At 49.5% G+C, this 15,812-nt stretch overlaps 1 protein-coding gene across 2 annotated transcripts in view; it reads left to right on the top strand.

The window, feature by feature from the left end:
- LOC311108782 (tumor protein D53 homolog) overlaps positions 1-15,812 on the top strand; it is a 57,200-nt gene that overhangs the window by 16,820 nt on the left and 24,568 nt on the right. For both annotated transcript variants that reach the window (XM_084151529.1, XM_084151530.1), the window contains exons 2-3: positions 7,442-7,557; positions 8,664-8,812. In XM_084151529.1, the coding sequence (XP_084007655.1) occupies positions 7,442-7,557; positions 8,664-8,812 (265 nt within the window). The remainder of the gene's footprint in view (positions 1-7,441; positions 7,558-8,663; positions 8,813-15,812) is intronic.

Raw genomic sequence — 15,812 nt, 5'->3', positions numbered from 1 at the left:
GGAACGGGCAGGGGATGTAACTTACCCCTGGGCAAATGTCTAGGCGCCTTACACTGGGCGCACACCGAGCAGGAGGAGACATAAACCCTCACATCCCTAGCTAACGTTGGCCACCAATATTTCACGCTAAGGCAGTGCACTGTCCGGCCAATACCTGGATGTCCAGAGGAGGGTGATGTATGAGCCCAATAAATCAGACGATCACGAACATCGAGCGGGACGTACGTCCGTCCCACAGGACACTCGGGGGGAGTAGGGTCGGTACGCAGTGCCCGCTCGATTTCCGCATCGACCTCCCACACCACCGGAGCCACCAAACAAGACTCCGGCAGTATGGAAGTAGGCTCAATGGACCTCTCCTCTGTGTCATACCGCCGGGACAGGGCGTCTGCCTTACCGTTCTGGGACCCTGGGATGTATGTGATCTTAAAAACAAACCGGGTCAGGAACATGTTCCACCTAGCCTGACGAGGGTTCAATCTCCTAGCTGCCCTGATGTACTCCAGGTTACGGTGATCAGTCAGAATGAGGAAAGGGTGTTGAGCCCCCTCAAGCCAATGCCTCCACACCTTTAGGGCCTGGACTACAGCTAACAGCTCCCTGTCCCCAACGTCATAATTTCGCTCTGCCGAGCTGAGCTTCTTGGAGTAGAACGCACAGGGGCGGAGCTTAGGTGGCGTGCCGGACCGTTGTGACAGGACTGCCCCTATGCCGGCCTCGGACGCGTCTACCTCTACTTGGAATGGTAAAGAGGGATCCGGATGCACCAGCACTGGGGCCGAGGTGAACAGGTTCTTCAGCTTGGCAAATGCCCTGTCCGCCTCAGCTGACCACTGCAACCGAACCGGACCCCCCTTTAGCAAGGACGTAATGGGAGCTGCAACCTGTCCAAAGCCCCGGATAAACCTCCGGTAGTAATTAGCAAAACCCAAGAACTGCTGCACCTCTTTGACAGTGGTTGGAGTTTGCCAATTACGCACGGCCGACACACGGTCTACCTCTATCTCCACACCAGACGCGGACAACCGATAACCCAAAAAGGAGACGGACTCCTGGAAGAACAGGCATTTCTCTGCCTTGACATACAAGTCATGCTCCAACAGTCTTCTCAACACTCGGCGCACCAGGGCTACATGCTCGGCTCGTGTGGAAGAGTACACTAGGATGTCGTCGATGTATACTACCACACCCTGCCCATGCATGTCCCGGAAAATCTCGTCAACAAAGGATTGGAAGACTGAAGGAGCATTCATTAACCCGTATGGCATGACGAGATACTCGTAATGACCCGAGGTGGTGCTAAATGCGGTCTTCCATTCATCCCCCTCCCTAATGCGTACCAGATTGTACGCGCTCCTGAGATCCAACTTTGTGAAGAACTGCGCTCCGCGTAATGATTCTGTCATAGTCGCAATCAGTGGAAGAGGGTAACTGTACTTAACCGTGATCTGATTGAGACTACGATAGTCAATACACGGGCGCAAACCCCCGTCCTTCTTCTTCACAAAGAAGAAACTCGAGGAAACCGGGGAAGTGGAGGACCCTATGTATCCCTGTGCCAAGGACTCGGCTATGTAAGTTTCCATAGCCGCTGTCTCCTCTTGAGACAGTGGATACACACGGCTCCGCGGAAGTGCCGCTCCTGTTTGGAGATCTATCGCACAATCCCCCTGTCTATGAGGTGGTAGCCGTGTAGCCCTCGTTTTACTGAACACAAGTGCTAAATCCTCATACTCAGGGGGAATGCGCATTGCGGGCACTTGGTTCGGACTCTCTACCGAGGTCGCCCCTAAGGAAACACCTAGACATCTCCCTACACACTGGGCAGACCACTCCATAAGAGCCCTCTGTTGCCACGCAATGGTAGGATCATGGGTGCTTAACCAGGGAAGCCCCAGCACCACGGGATACGCAGGAGAGTCAATCAGATAAAACTGAATGGTCTCCTCATGACCCCCCTGCGTCGTCATCTTAAGTGGTGCTGTGACTTCTCTGATCAGCCCCGACCCCAACGGCCGGCTGTCTAGGGCGTGAACAGGAAAGGGGGCTTCTACCGGCCGAAGGGGAATTCCTAACTTATAACAAAATGCACGATCAACAAAATTCCCAGCTGCGCCTGAATCTACTAGCGCCTTATGCTGGGAATGAGGTGCCACCTGTGGAAATCTCACAGGTATACTCATGTGACCAACAGAGAGCTCTGGGTAAGTGGGGCGCCTACTCACCTGAAATGACTCCCCAGTGCGTGACCTGTTGTCCCCTCTCCCAGGAGACCCTCCCCAGCACCTGGCCGCGGTGTGTCCTCCACGGCCACAGTTGGTGCAGGGGATGGCCCCCCTCGGGTTCTCTCTCCTCCTCTCTCTAGCGCCAGCACCCCCGAGCTCCATGGGAATCGGCTCGGAAGTGCTGGAGGGTGGAATGGACGACCCCCACTCGGGACGTCCGCGGGTAGCCAGCAGGGTGTCGAGACGGATGGAGATGTCTACCAACTGGTCGAAGGTTAGGTTGGTGTCCCTGCAGGCCAGCTCACGACGAACGTCCTCTCGTAGGCTACACCGGTAATGGTCGATGAGGGCCCTCTCATTCCACCCCGCATCCGGCGCTAGAGTCCGGAACTCCAGGGCGAACTCCTGTGCGCTCCTCTTCCCCTGTCGGAGGTGGAACAGACGCTCCCCCGCCGCCTTCCCCTCAGGTGGGTGATCGAAGACAGCCCTGAAGCGGCGGGAGAACTCCGCGTAGGTGATGGTAGCGGCGTCTATTCCCCTCCATTCGGCGTTGGCCCACTCCAACGCCTTGCCGGATAGACAGGAGATGAGGGCGGAGACGCTCTCGTACCCCGAGGGCGCTGGGTGTATGGTAGCCAGGTAGAGTTCCACCTGCAGGAGGAACCCCTGACACCCGGCTGCAGAACCGTCATATGCCCTCGGGAGCGAGAGCCGTATGCCACTGGGTTCCGGTGCTGAGAGAGGAGGACTGGCCGTTGGTGATGGGATGGTGTGAGAAGGCGTGGGCACCTCTCCAGTCACCAACCGGCGCAGAGTGTTGGACACCTCGTTCATGGCGGCCCCAAGTTGCCGGATCATGGTGTCTTGATCGCTGATCCGATCCTCCAGCGACTTGGGTGCCGCCACTGCTCCTGCTGACTCCATGATGGTGTGTTGTTCTGTCAAGAGCTGAGGTGTAAGGTGTGTGAAAGTCAGGCGCAGGACACCGAAGCTAGTCCAACAAAGTTGACTGAAGTTTACCAATAGGCAAAAATACAGAGAACGGCCTCAACAATAAACAGAGGCGAGCAAATACGCAAACTGTGCGTAAAACAAATAAACAAGAAAACAGGTACAAAACACGCAGCACAATGGACAGGCGAAAAACAACACACAATCTAACCTAAGCAAAACAAGGAACTTATAGGACAAGTAATCAGCACACAAACGGACACAGGTGTAAAAGACAGACGAAAGCAATCACACCAAGAAACATGGAGCGGTGGCAGCTAGTACTCCGGGGACGGCGAACGCCGAAGCCTGCCCGAACCAGGAGGAGGAGCAGTCTCGGCAGAATCCGTGACACTGCACTGTCGGAGCTAGAAGCACATGCATTTCGCTACACCCGCAATAACATCTACTAAACACGTGTATGTGACAAATAAAATGTGATTTGATTTACATGATCAGGCTCCAAATAAAGGGAACGGCTCCAAAGGCTTCTTATGAAAAAGTATTGGACTCCGTTCCCCAGCACAGCCTTCCTTTCTGTTATTGGGTTATGTGGCCAAACTGCATCACAAGCTCTGTGCCACGCCACTCCATTCATCTGCAGATGTAATGAGAAGCCATGCCTCAAAGACATGACTCCTGTTTGTTTGTTGTCCACTTTGTCTGGACAAAAACATCTGCTAGCTAGCATCATCTTAGGAGACTGGTCGCTGCTCAATAACATCCCTTAAGTTTAGATGTCATATTATGTAGTTAAGTCCTGGCTTTATGTTGCTGGGGGTTGAAATACTATCAAAAGTTCAGAGCTTTTCACCCTTGGGATTAGTGTGAGTTGGGATTTCTATTCAGTTTACATTGCCAGGTGTATTACTGTAGCCTTGTATTGAATGCACAGCCACAGTCTCTTTACTGTACTTGTTATGCAGTTATAAAAGACTAATGGTAGTAGGGACAGATTAATGGCTGATCTAATCTGCCGAGGGAACACCATGTCAGGGCTTTGGCCATTACTTAATCAGTCTGTGCGTCAGTCGTTTTGAGCAGGGCTGCAGATATTGACCAGATACTCAGTGCTTCACGTACCAGGAAGGGTTATTTTGTTTGTCTGGTTTAGCTTGTATTGTAACTGTAAACGCACACACGCACAGATGCATGCACCCACACACACACACTTATTATCATGTAATTAGATCACTATTCAGTTCCAGAAAGAATTACAATAAACAATAGATTTGTGCTCCTATTTAGTTATACACTGTTAGTCAGACCTATTTACCTTTTTTTATTTTAGTAGAAATAGATAAGAAACAACATCCAGGACGGTTCATTAAGTGATAATGCCCGAGATGCCGGTGTTTGGAGGATATATTGCTGTTCGTCTCGGGCTGACAAACCGTGGCAATACAGTGCCTTGCAAAAGTATTCATCCCCCTTGGCGTTTTTCCTATTTTGTTGCATTACAACCTGTAATTTAAATGGTTTTGTATTTGTATTTCATGTAATGGACATACACAAAATAGTCAAAATTGGTGAAGTGAAATGAAAAAAATTACTTGTTTCAAAGAATTCGAAAAAATAAATAACGGAAAAGTGGTGCGTGGATATGTATTCACCCCCTTTGCTATGAAGCCCCTAAATAAGATCTGGTGCAACCAATTACCTTCAGAAGTCACATAATTAGTTAGATTGCACACAGGTGGACTTTATTTAAGTGTCACATGATCTCAGTATATATACACATGTTCTGAAAGGCCCCAGAGTCTACAACACCACTAAGCAAGGGGCACCACCAAGCAAGCAGCACCATGAAGACCAAGGAGCTCTCCAAACAGGTCAGGGACAAAGTTGTGGAGAAGTACAGATCAGGGTTGGGTTATAAAAAAATATCCGAAACTTTGAACATCCCACAGAGCACCATTAAATCCATTATAAAAAAATTGAAAGAATATGGCACCACAACAAACCTGCCAAGAGAGGTCCACCCACCAAAACTAATGGACCAGGCAAGGAGGGCATTAATCAGAGAGGCAACAAAGAGACCAAAGATAACCCTGAAGGGGCTGCAAAGCTCCACAGCGGAGATTGGAGTATCTGTCCATAGGACCACTTTAAGCCGTACACTCCACAGAGCTGGGCTTTACAGAATAGTGGCCAGAAAAAAGCCATTGCTTAAAGAAAAAAATAAGCAAACACGTTTGGTCTTCGCCAAAAGGCAATGACCCTAAGCATACTGCTAAAGGAACCTCGAGTGGTTTAAGGGGAAACATTTAAATGTCTTGGAATGGCCTAGTCAAAGCCCAGACCTCAATCCAATTCAGAATCTGTGGTATGACTTAAAGATTGCTGTACACCAGCGGAAACCATCCAACTTGAAGGAGCTGGAGCAGTTTTGCCTTGATGAATGGGCAAAAATCCCAGTGGCTAGATGTGCCAAGCTTATAGAGACATACCCCAAGAGACTTGCAGCTGTAATTGCTGCAGAAGGTGCCTCTACAAAGTATTGACTTTGGGGGGGTGAATAGTTATGCATGCTCAAGTTTTCGTTTTTTTTTTTCTTATTTCTTGTTTGTTTCACCCCCAAAAATATTTTGCATCTTCAAAGTCATAGGCATGTTGTGTAAATCAAATGATACAAACCCCCAAAAAATCAATTTTAAATCCAGGTTGTAAGGCAACAAAATAGGAAAGATGCCAAGGGGGGCGAATACTTCCGCAAGCCACTGTATATACTCCAAACACCGGCTTCGAGGGCATTATCACTTTTATACAACAGGTTACCAACATATTCAAATAATGATTGACATATTTTCATTAAAAAAAACATTCTTTTGATGAATTTATTCATACTTTCATCCTTCCATGAGATATAGCCCCGACACAAACCTAAGGTTGCTACCCAAGCTGGCTGGTCGTTCGTTCTATCGTTTCGGTTCGGTTGCCAGAGACGCGCCCCCAGTTGTTAAGTATTTTTGTTCTGTATCTATGGACGCGACCCAGTCGTTTGTTTCTAATGTTCCTTTGCCATACTGGCTGGCAACGTTCTTATCCCTTGCTTGCTAGCTAGCCAACTACTGCTAACTTACAGTCACGTCAAACAGTGCAGCCAGAATAACAGCAAAGTAGCTTAATTTGTGTTTGTTTAAGCTGTTTCCTAGTGACATTTATTTGGATACATCCATAACAATGAGCTAATGATGCACAATTTAGCCTGGCATAGAAAATTTGCTCTTTCATCAGGACACTGTTGTTCAGAGCAGGAGCTAGCCAACAACACAGCTAACACAATCACTTCAAACTGAAGATGGAAAGTCTGCAAACTAGCTGCATTTTGTTTTACCTGTTTTCTATTGACATTTCTTTGTATATATCCATAAAAATTATGCCAGCTGATTCATGATTTTGACTGGCTGAGAAAAGCTGTCTGCCTGTCTGTCTCGTCCCGACTCCCGACACATTCATTACTATGGGACAGCTGGAGATAGAATTTCAATATTGAAACAATGTTGCAAATGTCGGAGAGACAGACAGCAAGGTTTATACAAATCTCCGCTGTTGAAAACCAAATGCTATTCTAAAAGAAATGGGAGATAATGTCTATATGCTTTTTATAGTTGAGATCAAGTTTATAAATTGCCTGGCTGGGCTGATGAGACAGTGGATTGCGGAGTGAGATGGAACAGAGTAAATAGGCATTTCTACGTCATAGCTTTAGCTGGTGGTAACTTGTGGAATAGATGCCGGCTGGAATGCAGTTTTAACCAATCAGCATCCAGGATTAGACCCTCCCATTGTATAATTTCTAATAGACAACTGGTGGCCTTCTGGAACGGGTTAGCATGACTTTTCTCTAAACTATCCAGAAGATACTGTATCGTAGCTTTAAATATAAATTGGCTTGGAAATGGAAGCTCTAGTGTAGAGTATTGCAGTCACTGGGTCTAAAGGTGGTTGTTAAACTATGTTGGGTATATTGCCATTGTCACAATGATGCAGGCCATTGATATAGTTCATTCTGGCTGTACTGTGGCTGTGTTACTATGGCAACAGATTGGTGGATCTGCCTTGCTGTAGCCTACTCATCTCTTCTAGTTAGATCATTTGACAGCAGGGTGCCTTAGTTTCTAGCCATGACTTGATTGTCTATGTCCACCATATGCGAGTTTGTAGTTTCCTAACTTTTGGAGAGTTTGTTTTGTTTTTAATCCTCCATCCTTGTCTCTCCTCAGGTCTGTTGGACTCAGAGCCTCTAACAGAAGTAGATGAAGAGATGGTGTCAGATGTGGACCTCAACAACACTATGACTGATGAAGAGAGGGAGGAAATATTGAGTGAACTCACAAAGGTAGTCACTCTCATCAGCACTTTTCACTGATCTGTTTTCAATGTTTAGCTTGGTATGTTGATTGAGTTGGATTTAATAAATCTTCATTTTGTCCATCCAAATAAGCAAAAGATGGCAAAAAAGTTGGTACACTTATCTATCTCACATGGGCAGACTGTGTTGGACAATGGGAGAAGATATACTAAATGGAAAATAGGAGCGGAAGTAGAGGGCATTATGAGTTATGTAAATCTTGGCAGCTCTATCGGCAGAGCTCGTTTCATATTATGATTATGATTATGAGGGTAGTGCGTACGGCACAGTACATCACTGGGGCCAAGCTTCCTGCCATCCAGGACCTCAATACCAGGTGGTGTCAGAGGAAGGCCCTCAAAATTGTCGAAGACTCCAGCCACCCTAGTCATAGACTGTTCTCTCTGCTACCGCACGGCAAGCGGTACCGGAGCGCCAAGTCTAGGTCCAAAATACTTCTCAACAGCTTCTACCCCCAAGCCATAAGACTCCTGAACAGCTAATCATGGCTACCCGGACTATTTGCACTGCCCCCCCACCCCATCTTTTTACGCTGCTGCTACTCTGTTAATTATTTATGCATAGTCACTTTAACTCTACCCACATGTACAATTACCTCAACTAGCCGGTGCCCCCGTACATTGACTCTGCACCGGTACCCCCCTGTATATAGCCTCCCTACTGTTATTTTATTTTACTTCTGCTCTTTTTCTCAACACATTTTTGTTGTTGTTGTTTTATTTTACTTTTTATTAAGAAATAAATGCATTGTTGGTTAAGGGCTGTAAGTAAGCATTTCACGGTAATGTACACCTGTTGTATTCGGCGCATGTGGCAAATAAAATTTGATTTGATTTGATTCAGCATAATTATAATTTGGGTAGGGTGTATGTAGGGTCTTTTGTAGCCATTTGTAGCATATTAGGCTTCATCAAAAAAAGAAGGGGACTGGGATATTACACTTTTTGAGCATTCCAAATGAACGCTCTATAAAGCATATGGACACTTGAGCCCCAGGGGAAATCAGGATCCCTCTCTTACTCTATTTCTCTAATTGTCTCTCTTTTCTCTCTTTGTTATGTTTATCCCTCTAGTTAGAGGAAGAAATCTCCACCCTGAGGCAAGTGTTGGCCTCCAAAGAGAAACACCACTCGGAGCTCAAAGCCAAACTGGGTATAACACAACTCAGTGAGCTCAAGCAGAACTTCAACAAGAGCTGGTACGACATGCAGACTTCCACTGCGTAAGTACCCAACATATTTCAGTGTGTGTATTATGCTTGTGCGATGTATCAAATATGTTACAATACATTCCAATGTGCATGGAGCCAGGGGGATGGGGAGGGGGGATCTAAACAAGACTCCTACAGTTGCCATTTATTGTTGCCATTTAAAGACTGTCTCAGAGTAAGTGCATAAGCTTAGCATTTGGAGAAGAAAATAGGAAAATAGCACTCGGGCCCTTAAGGTATTTTGCTCCTGACACCAGAGATTGCCTTTTATGGGCATCACAGAGTGATGTATGTATGGATCCGGTCTGTTCAGGCTCAGTGAGGCAGACATTGACAGGGAGCAAGCAGCCTATCAGTGCTGTTACATCTACAGCAGCACAGTGCTGCCTGCCAGGCTGCCTGGCCCAGGACACATCTGCCCACGGGAGCAGCAAGTCAAAACAAACAGCGGCTTCAGGCTCTCTCTCTGAGACACTGATCATCATCAAAAGAATGTGTGCAGTTCGGACCAGGAAAAACCCTGAAAGATATGTTAAGTGGAACGTTGATTTGTTTTGTAAAGCTCATATACACTGAGCGGACAAAATATTAGGAGTTGCACCCCCTTTTGCCTCAATTCGTCGGGGCATGGACTCTACAAGGTGTCGAAAGCGTTCCACAGGGATGCTGGTCCATGTTGATGCCAATGCTTCCCACAGTTGTGTCAAGTTGGCTGAATGTCCTTTGGGTGGTGGGCCATTCTTGATGCACAAGGGAAACTGTTGAGCGTGAAAAACCCAGCAGCGTTGCAGTTCTACCAAACCCTGTTCAAAGACACTTAAATATTTTGTCTTTCCCATTCACCCTCTGAATGGCACACATACACAATCCATGTCGAAGAAGTCTCAAGGCTTAAAAATCCTTCTTTAACCTGTCTCCTCCCCTTCATCTACACATATTTAAGTGGATTTAACAGGTGACATCAATAAGGGATCATAGCTTTCACCTGGATTCACCTGGTCAGTCTGTCATGGAAAGACCAGGTGTTCACTCAGTGTAGGTCAGGACTGTATATATAGCCATTTTGTGTGAACAGCTACAGTGAGGGAAAAAAGTATTTTATCCCCTGCTGATTTTGTATGTTTGCCCACTGACAAAGACATGATCAGTCTATAATTTTAATGGTAGGTTTATTTGAACAGTGAGAGACAGAATAACAACAAAAATATTCCACAAAAACGCATGTCAAAAATGTTATGAATTGATTTGCATTTTAATGAGGGAAATAAGTATTTGCCCCTCTGCAAAACATGACTTAGTACTTGGTGGCAAAACCCTTGTTGGCAATCACAGACGTCAGACGTTTCTTGTAGTTGGCCACCAGGTTTGCACACATCTCAGGAGGGATTTTGTCCCACTCCTCTTTGCAGATCTTCTCCAAGTCATTATGTTTCGAGGCTGACGTTTGGCAACTCGAACCTTCAGCTCCCTCCACAGATTTTCTATGGGATTAAGGTCTGGAGACTGGCTAGGCCACTCCAGGACCTTAATGTGCGTCTTCTTGAGCCACTCCTTTGTTGCCTTGGCCGTGTGTTTTGGGTCATTGTCATGCTGGAATACCCATCCACGACCCATTTTCAATGCCCTGGCTGAGGGACGGAGGTTCTCACCCAAGATTTGACGGTACGTGGCCCCGTCCATCGTCCCTTTGGTGCGGTGAAGTTGTCCTGTCCCCTTAGCAGAAAAATACCCCCAAAGCATAATGTTTCCACCTCCATGGTTGACGGTGGGGATGGTGTTCTTGGGGTCATAGGCAGCATTCCTCCTCCTCCAAACACGGCGAGTTGAGTTGATGCCAAAGAGCTCGATTTTGGTCTCATCTGACCACAACACTTTCACCCCCTCTGAATCATTCAGATGTTCATTGGCAAACTTCAGACGGGCCTGTATATGTGGTTTCTTGAGGAGGGGGACCTTGCGGGCGCTGCAGGATATCAGTCCTTCACGGCGTAGTGTGTTACCAATTGTTTTCTTGGTGACTATGGTCCCAGCTGCCTTGAGATCATTAACAAATCAAATCAAATCAAATCAACTTTTATTGGCCACATGCGCCGAATACAACAGGTGCAGACATTACAGTGAAATGCTTACTTACAGCCCTTAACCAACAGTGCATTTCTTTTTAACAAAAAAAGTAAAAATAAAACAACAACAAAAAAAGTGTTGAGAAAAAAAGAGCAGAAGTAAAATAAAATAACAGTAGGGAGGCTATATATACAGGGGGGTACCGGTGCAGAGTCAATGTGCGGGGGCACCGGCTAGTTGAGGTAGTTTAAGTAATATGTACGTGTGGGTAGAGTTAAAGTGACTATGCATAAATAATTAACAGAGTAGCAGCAGCGTAAAAGGATGGGGTGGGGGGGCAGTGCAAATAGTCTGGGTAGCCATGATTCGCTGTTCAGGAGTCTTATGGCTTGGGGTAGAAGCTGTTGAGAAGTCTTTTGGACCTAGACTTGGCACTCCGGTACCGCTTGCCGTGCGGTAGCAGAGAGAACAGTCTATGACTAGGGTGGCTGGAGTCTTTGACAATTTTGAGGGCCTTCCTCTGACACCGCCTGGTATAGAGGTCCTGGATGGCAGGAAGCTTGGCCCCAGTGATGTACTGGGCCGTACGCACTACCCTCTGTAGTGCCTTGCGGTCGGAGGCCAAGCAGTTGCCATACCAGGCGGTGATGCAACCAGTCAGGATGCTCTCGATGGTGCAGCTGTATAATTTTTTGAGGATCTGAGGACCCATGCCAAATCTTTTCAGTCTCCTGAGGGGGAATAGGCTTTGTCATGCCCTCTTCCCGACTGTCTTGGTGTGTTTGGACCATGATAGTTCGTTGGTGATGTGGACACCAAGGAACTTGAAGCTCTCAACCTGTTCCACTACAGCCCCGTCGATGAGAATGGGGGCGTGCTCAGTCCTCTTTTTTTTCCTGTAGTCCACAATCATCTCCTTTGTCTTGGTCACGTTGAGGGAGAGGTTGTTGTCCTGGCACCACAAGGCCAGGTCTCTGACCTCCTCCCTATAGGCTGTCTCATCGTTGTCGGTGATCAGGCCTACCACTGTTGTGTCGTCGGCAAACTTAATGATGGTTTTGGAGTCGTGCCTGGCCATGCAGTCATGGGTGAACAGGGAGTACAGGAGGGGACTGAGCACACACCCCTGAGGGGTCCCCGTGTTGAGGATCAGTGTGGCAGATGTGTTGTTACCTACCCTTACCACCTGGGGGCGGCCCGTCAGGAAGTCCAGGATCCAGTTGCAGAGGGAGGTGTTTAGTCCCAGGATCCTTAGCTTAGTGAGGAGCTTTGGGGGCACTATGGTGTTGAATGCTGAGCTGTAGTCAATGAATAGCATTCTCACGTAGGTGTTCCTCTTGTCCAGGTGGGAAAGGGCAGTGTGGAGTGCAATAGAGATTGCATCATCTGTGGATCTGTTGGGGCGGTATGCAAATTGGAGTGGGTCTAGGGTTTCTGGGATAATGCTGTTGATGTGAGCCATGACCAGCCTTTCAAAGCACTTTATGGCTACAGACGTCAGTGCTACGGGTCAGTAGTCATTTAGGCAGGTTATCTTAGAGTCCTTGGGCACTGGGACTATGGTGGTCTGCTTGAAACATGTTGGTATTACAGACTCAGTCAGGGACATGTTGAAAATGTCAGTGAAGACACTTGCCAGTTGGTCAGCACATGCTCGGAGTACACGTCCTGGTAATCCGTCTGGCCCTGCGGCCTTGTGAATGTTGACCTGCTTAAAAGTCTTACTCACATCGGCTACGGAGAGCGTGATCACATAGTCATCCGGAACAGCTGGTGCTCTCATGCATGCTTCAGTGTTGCTTGCCTCGAAGCGAGCATAGAAGTGGTTTAGCTCGTCTGGTAGGCTTGTGTCACTGGGCAGCTCGCGGCTGTGCTTCCCTTTGTAGTCTGTAATAGTTTTCAAGCCATGCCACATCCGACGAGCGTCAGAGCCAGTGTAGTACAATTCAATCTTAGTCCTGTATTGACTCTTTGCCTGTTTGATGGTTCGTCGGAGGGCATAGCGGGATTTCTTATAAGCGTCCGGGTTAGAGTCCCGCTCCTTGAAAGCGGCAGCTCTACCCTTTAGCTCAGTGCGGATGTTTCCTGTAATCCATGGCTTCTGGTTGGGGTATGTACGTACGGTCACTGTGGGGACGACATCATCGATGCACTTATTGATGAAGCCAGTGACTGATGTGGTGTACTCCTCAATGCTGTCTGAAGAATCCCGGAACATGTTCCAGTCTGTGCTAGCAAAACAGTCCTGTAGCTTAGCATCTGCGTCATCTGACCACTTTTTTATTAACCGAGTCACTGGTGCTTCCTGCTTTAGTTTTTGCTTATAAGCAGGAATCAGGAGGATAGAGTTATGGTCAGATTTGCCAAATGGAGGGCGAGGGAGAGCTTTGTATGCGTCTCTGTGTGTGGAGTAAAGGTGGTCCAGAGTTTTTTTTTCCTCTGGTTGCACATTTAACATGCTGGTAGAAATTAGGTAGAACGGATTTAAGTTTCCCTGCATTAAAGTCCCCGGCCACTAGGAGCGCTGCATCTGGATGAGCGTTTTCCTGTTGATTTATGGCCTTATACAACTCATTCAGTGCAATCTTAATGCCAGCATTGGTTTGTGGTGGTAAATAGACAGCTATGAAAAATATAGATGAAAACTCTCTTGGTAAATAGTGTGGTCTACAGACAAGATCCTCCCATGTAACGCCAAGTTAGTGGGTTCGATCCCCGGGACCACCCATACTGTCACGATCGTCTGAAGGAGCGGACCAATGCGCAGCGTTGCGAGTGAACATGATGACTTTATTAATTAAAGCAACCACGAAGAAAACAACAAATGACGATACGTGAAGTTCAAAATACTGAAACACACTAACAGCAACACAGAAACAATAACCCACCAAACAAAGGAGAAAACACACAGAATATATATGGCTCCCAATCAGAGATAACGAGCCGACAGCTGACACTCGTTACCTCCGATTGGGAGTCACAGACCAATCACCATAGACACAAACAAAATGAAACTCACCCATCCCCAACACCACCAAATGAAATACACCCAAACACATGAAAATGAACAACCCTGGCTCAATTCTCAAAGTCCATAGAGCCAGAGTGTCACAGTACCCCCCCCTAAAGGTGCGAACTCCGGGCGCACCAACATCAGGACTAGGGGAGGGTCTGGGTGGGCGTCTGTCCATGGTGGCGGCTCTGGCCCCGGTCGTGATCCCCACCCCACCACAGTCACAACCTGCTTCGGTAGCCTCCTCCCAATGACCACCCTCCAACTAACCCCACCTGGACTAAGGGGCAACACCGGACTAAGGGGCAGCATCGGCCTAAGGGGCAGCACCGGGATAAGGGGCAGCACCGGGATAAGGGGCAGCACCGGGCTAAGGGACAGCACCGGACTAAGGGGCTGCACCGGACTACGGGGCAGTACCGGACTAAAGGGCAGTACAGGACTAAGGGGCAGCACCGGGCTAAGGGGCGGCACCGGACTCAGGGGCAGCACCGGACTAAGGGGCAGCACCGGGCTAAAGGGCAGCACCGGACTAAGGGGCAGCACCGGGCTAAGGGGCATCACCTGACTAGATGGCGGATCCTGGCTGGCTGGCTCTGGCGGATCCTGGCGGGACGGCTCTGGCGGATCCTGGCGGGACGGCTCTGGCGGATCCAGGCTGGACGGCTCTGGCGGATCCTGGCTGGACGGCTCTGGCGGATCCTGGCTGGACGGCTCTGGCGGATCCTGGCGGGACGGCTCTGGCGGATCCTGGCGGGACGGCTCTGGCGGATCCTGGCGGGACGGCTCTGGCGGATCCTGGCGGGACGGCTCTGGCGGATCCTGGCTGGACGGCTCTGGCGGATCCTGGCTAGACGGCTCTGGCGGATCCTGGCTGGACGGCTCTGGCGGATCCCGGCGGGACGGCTCTGGCGGATCCAGGCTGGACGGCTCTGGCGGACCCTGGCTGGACGGCTCTGGCGGACCCTGGCTGGACGGCTCTGGCGGACCCTGGCTAGACGGCTCTGGCGGATCCTGGCTGGACGGCTCTGGCGGATCCTGGCTGGACGGCTCTGGCGGATCCTGGCTAGACGGCTCTGGCGGATCCTGGCTGGACGGCTCTGGCGGATCCTGGCTGGACGGCTCTGGCGGATCCTGGCTGGCTGACGGATCTGGCTGCTCATGGCTGGCTGACGGATCTGGCTGCTCATGGCTGGCTAACGGATCTGGCTGCTCATGGCTGGCTGACGGATCTGGCTGCTCATGGCTGGCTGAAGGATCTGGCTGCTCATGGCTGGCTGACGGATCTGGCTGCTCATGGCTGGCTGACGGATCTGGCTGCTCATGGCTGGCTGACGGATCTGGCTGCTCATGGCTGGCTGACGGATCTGGCTGCTCATGGCTGGCTGACGGATCTGGCTGCTCATGGCTGGCTGACGGGTCTGGCTGCTCATGGCTGGCTGACGGGTCTGGCTGCTCATGGCTGGCTGACGGATCTGGCTGCTCATGGCTGGCTGACGGATCTGGCTGCCCATGGCTGGCTGACGGATCTGGCTGCTCATGGCTGGCTGACGGATCTGGCTGCCCATGGCTGGCTGATGGTGCTGGCTGGGAGGCTGGCGGTGGAGGCGGACCCCAGCCTCGGATTGCAGTCATCACCTCCAGCAGGGCGGCTCCCATCCGCAGGAGCTGCTCTTTCTGGTCCCGAACCCGAGCTTCCAGTCTAGTATGGGCTGCGTCGGCTCCTGCTGATTCCATAGCAGGTGTATGATTCTGTCTGGCGGAAGGCTCTAGCGGCTCCTGTCTGGCGGAAGGCTCTGAAGGCTCCTGGCAGACGGACGGCTTTGCAGGCTCAGTACAGACGGGCGGCTTATGCAGCGCTTGGCAGACGGGCAGTTCAGACGCCCTAGGGCAGACGGCAGACTCTGGCCGGCTGGCGACGCACATCGTGGACCT

Source organism: Coregonus lavaretus, assembly GCF_964263955.1.
Source record: "Coregonus lavaretus genome assembly, chromosome: 33".
Classification (NCBI taxonomy): domain Eukaryota; kingdom Metazoa; phylum Chordata; class Actinopteri; order Salmoniformes; family Salmonidae; genus Coregonus; species Coregonus lavaretus.
Note: the sequence above shows the minus strand (reverse complement) of the source record. Positions and strands in the feature narration are given on the sequence as shown.